Source organism: Branchiostoma belcheri, unplaced genomic scaffold (assembly GCF_001625305.1).
Source record: "Branchiostoma belcheri isolate BF01 breed outbred unplaced genomic scaffold, Haploidv18h27 scaffold22, whole genome shotgun sequence".
NCBI classification, from domain to species: domain Eukaryota; kingdom Metazoa; phylum Chordata; class Leptocardii; order Amphioxiformes; family Branchiostomatidae; genus Branchiostoma; species Branchiostoma belcheri.
In genome coordinates, this window is record NW_017803713.1 from 508,964 (window position 1) to 524,617 (window position 15,654).

At 42.8% G+C, this 15,654-nt stretch overlaps 2 protein-coding genes across 2 annotated transcripts in view; both read left to right on the forward strand.

Annotated features, from left to right (window-relative positions):
- Nucleotides 1-7,212, forward strand: part of LOC109470093 — a 36,378-nt gene extending 29,166 nt beyond the window's left edge. Inside the window, exons 11-14 of the mRNA XM_019768873.1 lie at nt 4,661-4,865; nt 5,394-5,608; nt 6,606-6,820; nt 6,919-7,212. Coding sequence (XP_019624432.1) covers nt 4,661-4,865; nt 5,394-5,608; nt 6,606-6,820; nt 6,919-7,212 — 929 coding nt within the window. The remainder of the gene's footprint in view (nt 1-4,660; nt 4,866-5,393; nt 5,609-6,605; nt 6,821-6,918) is intronic.
- A 136-nt stretch (nt 7,213-7,348) lies between these two features.
- LOC109470094 (mucin-5AC-like) lies at nt 7,349-14,615 on the forward strand. Its single transcript, XM_019768874.1, has 6 exons — nt 7,349-7,427; nt 8,261-10,684; nt 11,199-11,448; nt 12,573-12,620; nt 14,363-14,514; nt 14,605-14,615. Exons 1-6 carry the CDS (start codon nt 7,349-7,351, stop codon nt 14,613-14,615), a joined length of 2,964 nt encoding a protein of 987 aa, XP_019624433.1.
- Nucleotides 14,616-15,654: the final 1,039 nt, after the last annotated feature.

Sequence of the window (15,654 nt, forward strand, 5' to 3'; positions counted from 1 at the left end):
CCCTTCATAGTGTCGGCTTTCCCTCTGGGACGCCATATATGGGCTGGCCTATTTAACAATTCCCACGCCACGATGTATGTAGCACAAATATGTTTCCTCCCGTGTTCAACAGATCTCTCCTTGTAACTCTGGACATAAACACCTTCCACTAAATTGCATTAATTCTATATCTTGCCAAGGTGAAAAAAATACAAAGAGTTACAATGTACTTAGTCACCAGCCTAATAATTAAAGTGCTTTACAGTTCCAGCCGGCTCCCGAAAAGGGGAGGGGCCTCTAAAGCCCACAGCGGCAAACTTGCGTTGGTTGAAAATTTGCCACTTTAGTAAACTAAACAAGGGAGTTCACCCCTTGGATCCGTTCATAGTTTAAACAAGTAAATACAAATTATTGCTCTCTTGTCAAATTTTTGCCGTTTTTCTTTACGGGCGTTTGTAATCTTTGTGACACACGTGGGTTTTCCTGCCACATATGCGTCAGTGCTGGTGCCATGCCGATTTCATGCTCTTAGCTACTGTGCGATCTATGTCGACATACTGGGTGTGCCTGTAATCATGTCAGCATCAAAGCTTGGCAATAACAACAAAGCCACGTGTTGAATCACGTCAAATTTCGGCCCAGTTTTGCAGAACAGAAATGGCACAAAGGAGATTAAAAGTGCCTCATAATGAGACACTATTAGCAGGCAAAACAGACGTATTTCTTATATTATTTATAGTTACTTTTTTGCATGTAGAATATTACAACTTTGCACACCAGATGCTATGTTTAACATTTAATTTATCTCAGAGTCTGTTCTTGGTTGTGTCTGATTTGGAGCATCTTCTGTATTTTGTGAAGATTCCAAGCTGCAAAAATATAAAAATTACTAATCAAGGATACATTGTACATACCTTAGAAATGACATTTTTTCCCTTTGGGTATCCCTCAAATGGCTGCTTTTTAAGCTTAAATTTTTAAAAGCTCCGCACCGCGGAAGGGGGGCACCTCCCCCCTTCCGCCCCATCCCCACTCTTGGTCGCTTCGCTCCCTCGACGTGCGTCAGGTACCACTACGCTAAAATAAAATTATAGCTAGAACCCTGGTAAATCATTGTTTTCCCTTGTGTTTCTCATTCTTTCCCTGCCATGTGGTAAAATGTGGTGAACCCTTCGCTGTATTTGCTCCAAAGCAAATATTGGCCTTTCTAGTTAAATCCAATGTAATCTTTACAAAAATATGTTTCATGTTCCACACACACAAAAAATCTCACCTAGAGTTTTCGATCAGTCACTCTGGTCTTCCTCAGTAGACTGACCCAGTGAAGCTTGTCACGTGGCTTCTTTGAAGTGTGACGTCAACACTGGGTCAAAGGTATCTGGTAGACGATGTCGGTCCCCGTCGCGGTTCAATGAAGGGTGATTGGCCCTGATGTATATGGCTTCCTTCACACCTCTCAAATAGTCTTGTTCAGAGTCCAAAAATCCTACAGCCTCAAACTAACAACACAGATGAACTTTCATAACAAAAAAATCTTTCCCTTTCTTTATCATTGTTACCATATTGCTTTGTTGCTTTGACATCGTTTATATATGTGTGAGAAGAGGCCTAGATAAGCATTCTATTACTTTAAGATAAAAGTAAACAAAACAAATAACATAACTTCAGCCATTAGAAGTCGTAACAAAAAAAATACCGGTCTATTTTTTTATTACACTGAAAAATTAACTTAATGCCATGTGGGTCATGTGAGTTATATTATCTGTCGATGATTTTTAGAACGCCCAAAAAATGTTGCGATAGTTGTAACAATGTGTAAAGAATGTTCTGTAAAGTGACAGTAGTGTCGTTAGTACATAAAGTATGTTTTACATGTAAAAATATTCCCAAGTAAAAAATGTATTTTACCAACTTTACTAACTACTAAGAACTTAACTAACTACTCTTCAGCCTTGAAAGTGCTGAAACTCCAAACACTTGAAGACCGAAGAGTCGCTCTGTGTGCTAGGTTCGCCAAGAAGGTACACAACTCCGATCTGTACAGTCACTGGTTGCCTGAACTTAGAGAAAATGTTAGCGGCAGGGTGATCAGACAGAACAGAAAGATTGACCAATTGTCAGCAAGAACCGACCGTTATAAAAAGAGCTCAATCCCATAATTTTTCAAACTGTTGAACAACTCTGCATAGTAGGTAATCCGTACAGTCCTTTTGTGCCTACAGGTTGTATTTAGTGTCCTTGTTTTAGTGTCCTTGTATATAATTTACTGGTATTTAAAAGAAAATAACCTAGGGTTTTAATAGTCGACCTATTTCAGGCTTAGGGTTAGGGTTTGTATTAGCTGTGTGTTTGAATTTGAAAAACTTAGTGTACTGTTTACAAAAACTCATATATTTCATGGAGGTATGAAGTCTCTCGAATTCTTGTTGCATTTGTGAAATAAACCAATATATATATGCTGATCATGACAGGACCTTGGGTGGTTCCTGAGAGTTGCCCAGCGGACACAAGTTCCATCACACTGCCCAATGACAAGACGTACACCGATGGGCCGGAGGGTGCTGTCTCCTACTCCGTGGCTGAGACAAGCTGCAGCGGAATGGGCCAAATAGTTGCCGTGCCACGGGACTCAAACGAGCAGCGATACTATGTGTTCTACAAGAACTGCATCAGCACGTAAGAACTAACATTTCATACTTCTCACCTGATAATGACCCTTCTTCTGCTACACTGTACAATTGGGCTGTGCGATGTAGAATTTGGACCATAGTACACCGGGGCATGCCCCTACTCTTTTCCGAAAGGTGTGGTGGGTTCTTTAACGTGCGTGGGGTGTGGCTCTCCTCAAACACTAGCCGAAGCTAGGTACTCATTTCCACCTGAGTGAAGTGAGGAAAGCCGTGTAAAGTGCCTTTCCCAAGGGCACAGGATCAGTGACAAGGTGGGGTTTGAACTAGCGACCTCTGGTGTGTGAGCCGAACACGCTACCGATTGCGCCACATGACCTCACAGTTAATATTGAAGTTCACTCAGTATAACTAACAAATAACTTTTATGGTACAACGGTGTCCTATCGGGCTAAGTACAAGTGAACTGATAAAAAGGCATATACATTTTGTAGTACAAATAGGACTGTTAATATTAACTATAGTAGCTCTAAAACTATTCTGATATAGAGGTTAGGCTTCTTCTCATTTCTTTGTGATGTTAAAACCATTTTAATTTTTGCAGATCTCTGTCATTGTATCGATTAGAAGCGTCTTAACAAGTACTAGATACTTTAAAAAACTTGTAAAAGCAAGATTTTGGTCCTAAAACGAACATGCGTGCCTAATTTCTCTTCCGAGTTCAAGGCACAATAAACCTTGACTTGCATTCCGTATCTTGTAAACGATTCCTGAATGTGTGACAAGGATTTAGTTTGAATCACACACCTTGTAAAAGCTGTTTGACAGGAGACACACTAAATGTTAAATGGAAATTTCTCGCCATAAACCTCAGGTCTGCACGGTTCTGGCTGGGACAAACTAAACAAGACGGGGCGTGGGTCGACGGCCAAGGCACGGCGACGGGCTCCTTTTCAGCCTGGGCTCCCTCGGAACCCGGACCCAATACCTGCACCTTTATTGTAAATAAGAACGATGGCAACAGCGAACGCAGAGACTTGTGGGCGGACTCAGCTTGCACTTGGGACCACAAATACATCTGTGAATCAAGTAAGCATTGAGGAACAAACATCAACCATGCAGTCGACTTTCTTTCCTTACTAAGGACACACCTTCACACAAAGCACTCTATTCAGTAATAATTTGGTATACGGTGATTTTATCCTCAGCATCTACACGGCTTGAGAGGTTCCATACTTAAAGATGAGGTATATACTTTGAATTAATATATTTTACAGATTACAACCGCAATGGTCAAACTTACCAACATTTCTGTGACTGTTCAGCTGCATTCATTAGCATTCAATGGCCCCTGAATTCGTCAAAGAGATGCTGTGGCTAAATCCTGGTCCCAAGCATGAGCAAATCTGTACATAAACGTATCTCTTTTTTCGTCACACTTATTTTTTCAAAATAGCTGTCAGAATCACCACACCGCCACCAACAACTCCTGTTGTTACAACCGCCACACCAGCTGCCGCCAGCACAGCGGTCATGTCAACAGTAGGGGCTGCTGTATCAACAACAACAGGTACTACTATGTTGGGAATATCATAGTCCGTCTTTTCTCAATACGGATATTTCTATATACTGACACTACAAAGTCACTACACGTTAACACCTTATACAGAAAATAATTTAAAAACTTTGCTGAGATCGCTTGGTCATGACAAGATACCCATTGGTGGGTGAACAGATAATATTTTGAACAAGCTGGCAAGCTATAAATTATTAGAACAAGTCTTAGAGTTTAAATTGATTAATGCCTAAAATGACTTTTGCACGGCTGGCAACAGTAATAATTGGCATAGCAACCAGTTATAAACACACTTTCATAATGTGGATTAAATTATCTGTTGATTGTTTTCACAATGTCTCATATTTTTTTGATACTTAGACCAATTGCAATATGTAAATAATGTTCCCTAAAGTCAGAGTAGTATTGTAGTACATAAAGTATGCTTCCCAAGTAAAACAAACAAACTTATAAACGATAACTTTGTATTTGCTGACAGGACCTTGGGTCGTCCCTGAGAGTTGCCCAACGGACACAAGTTCCATCACACTGCCTAATGACAAGACATACACCGATGGGCCGGAGGGTGCTGTCACCTACGACGCGGCCGAGACAAGCTGCACCGGACTGGGCCAAATAGTCGCCGTGCCTCGGGACTCAAACGAGCAGCGATACTATGTGTTCTACAAGAACTGCATCAGCACGTAAGAACTAACATTTCATATACTCCTCGCCGTATAAAGACTTTTAGAGTTCAATCGGTTTAACTAACAGATAACCTTTAGGGTACATTGATGTCTTATCGGGCTACATGCAAGTACAGGTGAACAGATATAAAGGTTTTTACATTTTGTAGAATAAACAGCACTACCGATACTAATATAACTATGTTAGCTATAAAACTACTCAAATACGGCTTAATATCGTTTCTTAGTGATTTAAAAAATATAATTTGAAATGGGTTTGTTTAATACAGGATAGTTTTGTGTGCAGATCTATCTATTCGAAGCGTCTTAACAATTACGACTTGCTTTCATAAACTTGCGGTCAGCAAAAATTTGGTCCTGCCTTATTTCTCCGATTTCAATGCACTATTACTCCTCACTTGCATCCCATATATATAATGTAAAAGATTCTTGAATGTGTGACAAAAATTTAGCCTTTATTATACACCCTGTAAAAGTTGTTTGAGAGCAGACATACTAATGTTAAATTTCTCGCCAAAACCTCAGGTCTGCACGGTTCTGGCTGGGACAAACTAAACAAGACGGGGCGTGGGTCGACGGCCAAGGCACGGCGACGGGCTCCTTTTCAGCCTGGGCTCCCTCGGAACCAGGACCCAATACCTGCTCCTATATTGTAAATAAGAACGATGGCAACAGCGAGCGCAGAGACTTGTGGGCGGACTCAGCTTGCACTTGGGACCACAAATACATCTGTGAATCAAGTAAGCATTGAGGAACAAACATCAACCGTGTAGTCGACTTCCTTTCCTTACTAAGGACACACCTTCACACAAACCACTCTATTCAGTAATAATTTGGTATACGATGGTTTTATCTTCAGCATCTGCACGGTTTGAAAGGTTTCATGCTTATTATAAATAAGGTATATACTTTAAATTAATATATTTTACTGATTACAACCACAATGGTTAAATTTACTTACATTTCTGTGACTGTTCAGCTGCATTCATTAGCATTGAATGGCCCCTGAATTCGGCAAAGAGATGCTGTGGCTAAATCCTGGTCCCAAACATGAGCAAATCTGTACGTAAACGTATCTCTTTTTTCGCCACACTTATTTTTTCAAAATAGCTGTCAGAATCACCACACCTCCACCAACAACTCCAGTTGTTACAACCGCCACACCAGCTGCCGCCAGCACAGCGGTCATGTCAACAGTAGGGGCTGCTGTATCAACCACAACAGGTACTACGTAAACCTATTTCTTTTAAAATATGTTGGGAATTATCATAGTCCTTCTTTTCTCAATACGGATATTTCTATATACTGACACTACAAAGTCACTACACGTTAACACCTTATACAGAAAATAATTTAAAAACTTTGCTGAGATCGCTTGGTCATGACAAGATACCCATGGGTGGGTGAACAGATACTATTTTGAATAAGCTGGCAAGCTTTAAATTATTAGAACAAGAGTTTTAAATTGATTAATGCCTAAAATGACTTTTGCACGGCTGGCAACAGCAATAATTGGCATAGCAACCAGTTATAAACACACTTTCATAATGTGGATTATATTATCTGTTGATTGTTTTCACAATGTCTCATAGTTTTTTTAATACTTATACCAATAGCAATATGTAAATAATGTTCCCTAAAGTCGCAGTAGTATGTCATATGAAAACTGCGACTGGTATTAAATGTAAACAAGTTCTCTAGTTTTCTAGTAACAACGACAATGTTCCCTTTTTACAGCCATGCAGGCCACCACGTCTGCCCACGTGACCCCTGCACCCAGCACAGCAACAGAGGCCAGCACCGCGGCTGTTCCTTCAACAGCAGGAGCTGCTGGCTCCACCACGGCTCAACCGACGACCCCTGTATCCAGCAACACAGCAGAGGCCAGCACCGCGGCTGTTCCTTCAACAGCAGGTGCTGCTGAATCCACCACATCTCAACAAACGACCCCTGTATCCAGCAACACAGCAGAGGCCAGCACCACCCTTGTTTCGTCATCAGCAGAGGCTGCTGTTTCCACCACATCTCAACAAACAACCCCTCCCCCCAGCATAACAGCAGAGGCCAGCACAACTGTAGTTCGGTCAACAGGAGGGGCTGCTGCATCTACTACGTCTCAACCAACTACCTCTGTATCCAGCAACACAGCAGGGGACAGCACAACTGTAGTTCGGTCAACAGCAGGGGCTGCTTCTACTACATCTCCCCAAATGACCCCTGCACCCAGCACAGCAGCAGAGGCCAGCACCACGGCTGTTTCGTCAACAGCAGGGGCTTCTGCACTGACCACATCTCAACCAACGACACCTGTATCCAGCAACACAGAAGACGCCAGCACTACTGAAGTTCGGTCAACAGCAGGGGCTTCTGCATTGACCACATCTCAACCAACGACCCCTGTATCCAGCAACACAGCAGACACCAGCACTACTGAAGTTCGGTCAACAGCAGGGGCGGCTGTATCTACCACATCTCCACCGATGACACCTTCATCCAGCTCTACAGCAGCGACCAATGAATTCGGGTCAACAGTAGGGGCTGCTATATCCACTACACCAGGTAGGGTCATGCAATCTTTCCCATAATGGGCCATCCAATCTTTCCGCTATGGGTCTCCTGTGTCCCGGTATCAATAGGTAATTACTAAAACCAAACCAATTCATGCAAAATACATATTTTTGATGGATATACAAATATATTATAGATATTCAGCACTTGTTTAATCTATATACCGAGTAGAAATCGTTACGGCACAGAGACCACAAGGACAAGCACATTTCAAATGCATGCCCTACATATTAACGTTGAAAACAGTACGACTTTATTAGACTAGACTATGGTACGAAATTGTTTATGCGTATTGCAATAATGTTCAGGCAGCAAACCACAGTGAAGTCTTCACGGATTTGTGCATCTTTGGAAAAATCGTCTTCACCCGCTGTTGCATAAGAATGACCTGACTCTGCCTCTTACTGTCCTTGCTCCTGCCATAGAAATCTTTTAATTTTTCACGCTCTACATTAATTTTTGGCACTTCTTTTCTACACGCAATCTATATTACATTGTCCATATCACGTGGAGAAATTCATACAGCACAACAGCACCACCTTACATACAGTTTTATAAAGTTGTGAAGTATGAGCAACCCGGCAAACGTTACAGAGAATACCGTAAGTCATTTAAACTTCATATACCTCCGGGTCCGGCAATTGCACGGATTACTAGGAGAGAAGTGTTTTATTTGTACTTGACAAAAACAGCAAATGGATATGCCAACAAGACAGTAATTCTTTTTCAACACAAGATGCTGGAACCACTACACCTCAATCAACGACCATTGCCACACATACAGCTGATACACACCCGTTGTACTACGGTACTTTATTCAACAGCAGAAACTACCTATGCACGGTCAACAGCAGGAGCAGCTGTCCCCACCACGTCTGTACCCTGCGAGACAACAGAAGCCAGCACTACAGCTGAGATTCGGTCAACAGCAGGGGCAGCTGCCCCAAACACGTCTGTACTTAGCGAGACAGCAGACTTCATCACAACAGCTAAAATTCGTTCAACAGCAGGGGCAGCTCTTCCCACCACGTCTGTCCCCAGTGCAACAGCAGAGGCCAGCACCGCAGCTCAAATTCGGTCAACAACAGGGGCAACTGTCACCACCACGTCTGTACCCAGTGCAACAGCAGAGGCCAGCACTACAGCTGAGATTCGATCAACAGCAGGAGCAGCTGTCCCCACCACGTCTGTACCCAGCGCAACAGCAGAGGCCAGCACCACAGCTCAAATTCGGTCAACAGCAGGGGCAGCTGTCCCAAAACCGACGTCTATACTTAGCGCGACAGCAGAGGCCAGAACCACAGCTGAGATTCGATCAACAGCAGGAGCAGCTGTCCCCACCATGTCTGTACCCAGCGCAACAGCAGAGGCAAGCACTACAGCTCATATTCGATCAACAACAGGGGAAGCTCTCCCCACTACGTCTGTACCAAACGCAACAGCAGAAGCCAGCACCACAGCTGAGATTCAGTCAACATCAGGGGCATCTGTCCCAAACACGTCTGTACCCAGCGCAACAACAGAGGTCAGCACCACAGCTCAATCTCCGCCCAACACTTCAACAGAATTCCACGTTACAGTCACATCGTCAGCAACAGCTGTAACTACCCTGTCTCCATCAAAATCCTCTACTGGTACTACTCTAACACAGACCAGTACCATGCTGTTGTCATCCACAACAGAAACTGTTGTAGGTACCACTTCACCACCAACAATCCCTCCAACAAAAACTGCCGCAGGTGCCGACTCCACAGTCGTTAACCCAACAGCAGAAGGTGCTGTAGTAGAAATACTCTTATCAACGACCCACGTGCCGAACACCACAGCAGTGTCTGGCACCACGGTGGCTTCCTCAGCAACAGTAAATTATGTAACGACCACGTCCTCACTAAAAACCTCTGCGTCCAACCAAAGAACAAATATCAGCACCGCAGCAATATTTCGCTCAACAGCAGGGATTGCTGTACTCACGTCTGCGTCAACCACCCCTGCACCCATCACGACAGCAGAGGACAGCTCCATGGTTGTTCCGTCAACAGCAGGGGCTGCTTCGTTTACCACGCCTCAACCAACGACCCCTGCACCCAGCACTACAGCAGAAGACCAGGCCTTGGTAGCTTCGTCCACAGCAGCTGTACCCACCATGTCTCCAATGATGATACCTGCATCCAATTCTACGGCAGAGGTCAGCACTACTGGATTCCGGTCAACAGTAGGAGCTGCTGTACCCATGTCAGCTATTACGACCGCTGCACCGACCACTACAGCAGAGAACAGCACAATTGTAGTTCGGTCAAACGCGGCATCTTCTGCACCAATCACATCTTCAACGGCAACCCATGCACCCAACTCTTCCAAAGAGGCTAGTAGTAGTACAATTGTAGTTTGGTCAACAGCAGGGGTTGCTCAATCAAGTACGTCTCCACTAGCGCCCGCTTCATCAAACGTTACAGCATGGGACAGCACCTCGGCGATTTCGTCAGCACCAGGGGCAGTAACCACCGCGTCTCAATCGAAGACCTCTGCAAGTACCACTGGAGCAGAGTCCAGCACTGATTCAGCGTCGTCATTAGTAGGGATTGGTGATGTGACGACCACGTCACCACTAATGACCCCTTCACCCAACACGTCAGCAGAGACAAGCACCAAGGTGCTTTCCTCAACCGCAGGGGCTGCTGCAACCAACAAATCAACGACACCGGCAAGTGACACTGCCATGGCTTTGTCAACACCTGAGGCCGCTGTAACAATCACCTCTTCATCGAAGACCTCTGCACGTTCCGCAACAGAAGGGACCAGCGCTATGACGGTGTCAACTGTAGGGGCTGTTGTACCCACCATGTCTCCACCAACGGCCACTGCAACAAGAAATACAAAAGGCAACACCATCGTAGTTTTGTCAACATCAGAGCCTGTTGTCCCCAACTCTGCACCACAGAGAGGCACCACAGCTGTACTTCGGCCAACATCGAGGCTTGCTACATCCCCACCAACGATACCTGAACTCAACAATACCGCAGATGCCAGCACCGCTGCTTTGCTTTGGTCAACACTAGTGGCAGCTTCACCACCACCGAACCCTGCATCCAACTCTACAGCAGAGGAGAATGCCTCAATGGTTTCATCAACAATCATGGGAACTGCTGTACCAACCACGTCTCCACCAATGACTGCTGCCAGTAACTTTACAGCAGAAGGCACCACCAATGTAGTTCGGTCAACAGCAGGGGCAGTTCTCACAGTACCAGGTAGGGTTTTTCAATATTGCCCTTAATGCCGTCCATGTTCTTATTTTTTTTTAGTAACTCCATAATCTAAAAACAAAACCACAGCAAAAACATCTTCACGCAAAGATAGTTTTGTCAACAACAGGGACTGCTGTCCCCAACTCCACAGCAGAAACCGACATCCCAGCTGTACTTCAGGAGACAGTAAGGGCTGCTGTATCCTCTACGTCTCCACAAACCATCCCTGCCCCCAGCAATAGAGCAGGGGCTGACACCACAACTGCTATTGGGTCAACTTTGGCAACATTAAAGACAGCTGCTCAAAGCACACCTCCACCAACGATCACTAAACTCAACTCTACAGCAGAGGACAACACAAATGTGCTTTTGTCGACAGCACAAGGAAGGGTTGCTGCATTCACTCAAACAAAGGCATCTGTGCGTGCAGATAGAGGTGAGTCTCCCAGCATCACGGCGGTTTCGTCAACAGTAGGAGTTGCTGTTCACACCACATCTGCATCAAATCCCCCTGCAGCCCAACATATAACAGATACCAACATCACGCCAACGTCTTCAAAGGCAGGGGCTACTGTAACCACAATGGCAGTATCAAAGCCACGTGCACCTTACACAGCTAGAGCAGAATCGGAGGTCAACATCCCGGCTGTTGCGTCCATCGCAGAGGCTGATGTGGCCACAACGTCTCCACTCGCTACAACTAACGCTACCATGGCGGCACGCATCCCAGTCGCTTCATCATCAGCAGGGGCTGATGTATCCACACGGTCAGGTGCGGTCGCCTTACCAGGTTTTCCATGCAGAGCCCGGACGAACCAAGACTTTCAATTTTTATCTTTACCCAGCACACCCTCCTTTGTTATGTTCATAGTATTGTCCTTTGTTATGATTATAGTAAAGAAATGAAATGTATTTGTCAAAGAAGTTATCTTCCGTACACTTGGGCTTGCACGCTGGGACGTTTGGGTACTTTGCACTATCACTTTTGCATCTTTGTACTCGCGGATAATTAGTAATTCACTTTTTGCGCACGTGCACTGTAAATTTTGCATTCTTGCACTCTTGCACAATAAGTTTCGATTTTACACGCATGCACTATTAATTTACACGCATGCACTATCAATTTCGCAACTTTGCACATGGGTAGTGTTTCCTCAAAGCGTTTACTATATGCTACCATGACCAATGGATGTCATCAAGGATGTATCATGGTCCACATTATGCCTTACCCGTAAGGTCCCCAACTCTTCAGCAGCATGAGATAGATGCAGATCGACTCGATCACAACTTTTAAAGACTTGTACAAGTGCTAATCTGCTGTAGACCACAGGTCTGTGACGATGGTTGTCGCTAGTACAACCTTCAGGAATACTGGTATTTCGACGTGCAAACCGAGTGGTTGTAGCTGGTGTAGAATGTGTTTTTGTGCACACTTATTACATGCTTTCTTCATCTCTGAACTACATCTGAAAAACATCGATCTCATTGGCCTTTTCCTCTGGGTGTGTATCATGCTATTGCTTCAACGTCTTCTTCTTGTTCACCCGGACTGACTTCGTTATTCAAAATTACCAAATTAATTTTGTAGAAGTAATCTGAGACCCGTCTTGAAAACACGACCACTATTGGCACGTCCGTTAATGGTATGTAAGTCAACTACTGAATCTGATGATCAGCAAACAAATGCAAACTGATACTGAATATGTCAAGCTATATCATGAGTTATAACATCTTGATAACTCTTATTTAGCAGATGCTACGCTATAGTTATTTTGATATACGCACTTGTTAGTTGAAAAGGGACATGTTATACCTTTTTTCGTAGGAAAACAATCTGATAGTTTCCCTGATATAGTTTGTATGTTCCTTTTTACATGAATACTTACTTTAGGTACGGCAACCATGTTTCAAACAACACGTTTGCCAACCACGACTCCAGGTAAGTGTTTAGAATTTCATTATCGTCTAGATCTAATTTTAATATAGTAACAAAGAAATGAGAAGTTAAATATTTCTAATCGATATGTTGATAATCATAAGCAGGTAGAATACAGTTTCGTCATAACATCATTCGTTATCATGAAAGTTCATCTGTGTTGGTAGTAATCATAGTAAAACGTTAAACTGTATTCCAACACACAGTTTACAGAGATCAAATTTTCAGCGACCACTGTCGCCTTCATCAGGATAATTAATGACCAATCACTTCACGACGTGATCTCGCGAGAGTTACGGTTTACAAGCACGTGACCTTATTCACACGAGACTTTACTGATACGTGACGTAAGCAATTGATCACGTTGTGAAGTGATTGATCATTAATTATCCTGATGAAGGCGACAGTGGTCGCTGAAAATTTGATCTCTGTAAATTGTGTGTTGGAATAAAGTTTAACGTTTTACTATCATTCGTTATATTTGAAACGTAGACAAATTGTTATTGGTATTTTCTAGTTTTTGGATTGGAAATAATATTTGAAAAGGACATCGGTAGCTCGATGTTATACGTGAGAAAATGTCGGCATGGTGTCCTTGAAAATGTGTCCTTAGATCCACCTGTTCCAACATGCCTTTGATGTATGTGAAACATGAAGAAATCAATGAATATATTAGATATTGCACCATTGAAAAATAAATTTTGATTCTACAATGACCTACTTCTTTAAGATGTCCAAGATATGGTATCGTATAATTGGTTGTATTTTTATCGGAAGAAATACATCATGTGACTAAACACAAAGCTGCTTCGCATGTAAAAATTGAATGTAATTTTTCTTCTTTAACAGCCGTAATCAACTCGGTCACCCTGGCTCTGTCTATACCTATCACATGGGACGACTCGTACCAAGATCAGAACTCAACTGCTTTCAGAGAATTGGAGGCCGATATTGTATCGTCGGTAAGTATCTTCTATCTGTTGTATTGTAGGGTATACATTGAAATAAAGGGAAGACTATTGAATAGGTCTGCACTCTGTGGCTGCCTGCTAGAACTGTTTTGTCAGACACTCATCTGAGTCCCTAATGATTAATCAGTTACAGACGTGGTCTGTCTATGACAACTTGCTGTCAGAGGGGTCAGTGTCCTAAAACACATTGCTACACTATCTAACACGACCGGGACACATGATGACACCTGGCTGATGAACCATCTGAACTGAGCTGACTTGTCATATTCACTTCAAAGGTCCACCGCCATCTCCTGACATAATTACATTATACTCACTTGAGTACCTCTAGCTCTATGCCTAGAAGGGGCCAAAAATAATTGACCTTGCATTGAGCGACACCGTTAAAAAACGATTTGTATATAACAATGCAAACATAAAGAGTTTACCCTTGCATACCAAGAAAAAATATACAATGTATATTTTGTTTCAGATTTCTGTCTTGTACAACACCATCCCTGGATTTAACGGTGTAATAGTACAACGTATCAGGTATTCACACCTTTTATTATTTGTCATACTGTCATGTTGAATGGTTATGATCAAATTCAACAACTTACGTGTAAGTACTTCAACATAGTGCCTATGATACACAACCATATCTCTATGGTACACAACGTAGCGTTACGGAACCTGTTCTGCTGATTCCTTCACCATGGCCATATGAAGACAAGGAAGCACTGATTTACCAACTATTTGTAAACGAACATTAAGCACTTGCCTGCTGTTCTAAAGTCGGCAGGACACCGGTGTGGCAGTCTCAATCGGCGTCCAGTTCTCCGGCAGTGAAGCTCCAGATGAGGAACAAGTCGGCACCGTCCTCGTCACGGCTGCGCAGAGCTCGGCATTGACTGTTGGCGGAGTGGCGATTACAGACGTGGGGATAGGTAGGGCAAATAGACGTTTCAATAGCTCTTATATTATGGAAGAAGAGAATCATTGGGCCTGTCAGAAATGTTTTTGATGTGTTTTCTTAGTTTTAAAATGACGCATTCCCAAGGTTTTATGCATTAATAGCCAAGTTCAAGTTCCATACTATTCCATTATATCAAGAACATATGAAACTAGTCCCCATGATCATTTTTTAAAAACTTTTTGCTGCGTTGTTGTCTTTTAACCCTACCTAGACCGGGCTTTTTTTGACATGGGGGGACCGGGGGGGGCTCTTTTGACCCCCCCCTAAGAACTCGCGAACGGTATGTCGTATGACCACCAAATTTTAAGAGAATGATGTACTAGTGAAAATTTATCATATCTACAATTTTTATGTCGTTATGATGTAATATGACGTCATTATGACGTCATTAATGTGATTTTATTGGCCAAAACCGTCTAAATAGGTTTTTCCCTGAAAACTAAATGGTTTTCAACATAACTGTACCAAAAGTGTTTATGACAGAATATTATGGTGTACTAAGTCTTATGTTGCCCATAGCAACACCGGTGACGTCATAAAATGACGTCATGCATATTTAAGATATCCGCCATCTTGGATCATCAATCTTGAATTTTCAAAAATAGTTTTTTTCATGATAAAGCCTAAAATACATCGTAAACATACTAAAGACCTTCATTTAAACCTTTTTTGGAAAAAGAAATGGAAGTATCGATGAAATTTTAATGAAAATAACCTGTATATACCTGTTCTAATGATATGGTCCGCCATCTTGGATTTTGACCAATGACGTCAGCAAATTAGCATAAATTATGCATATGTAATGATAAAATTTACATAAATTATATGGGATGTTATTAATATTACAAACCATGAGTAACTTGACATAAAACCCATAAAATTCTATTGTTGAAACAAAAAGTACTAAATTTAGTACTAAAAAAAATGCCTGTCAGAAACCCGTTGCTATGGCAACACAAAAAATTATTATCTTATTCCAATGATAGAGAAATGTTGCCAACAATATTCTAGGAAAAGTCACCAAGTTTGGCCGTTCTACGGCTAGTCGTTCAGACGCTAGGTGACATCAAAGTTGCCGCGGGCACTTTTACGCCCCCCCCCCCCCCGTCCC

Excerpts from the sequence above, each read along its gene's own strand:
- LOC109470094 (XM_019768874.1), top strand. The coding sequence starts at position 7,349 with ATGACACCTTCATCCAGCTCTACAGCAGCGACCAATGAATTCGGGTCA. Across the intron at positions 11,449-12,572 it reads GGGGCTGATGTATCCACACG|GTACGGCAACCATGTTTCAA; the intron begins GTCAGGTGCGGT and ends TACTTACTTTAG. Across the intron at positions 12,621-14,362 it reads TTTGCCAACCACGACTCCAG|TCGGCAGGACACCGGTGTGG; the intron begins GTAAGTGTTTAG and ends GCTGTTCTAAAG.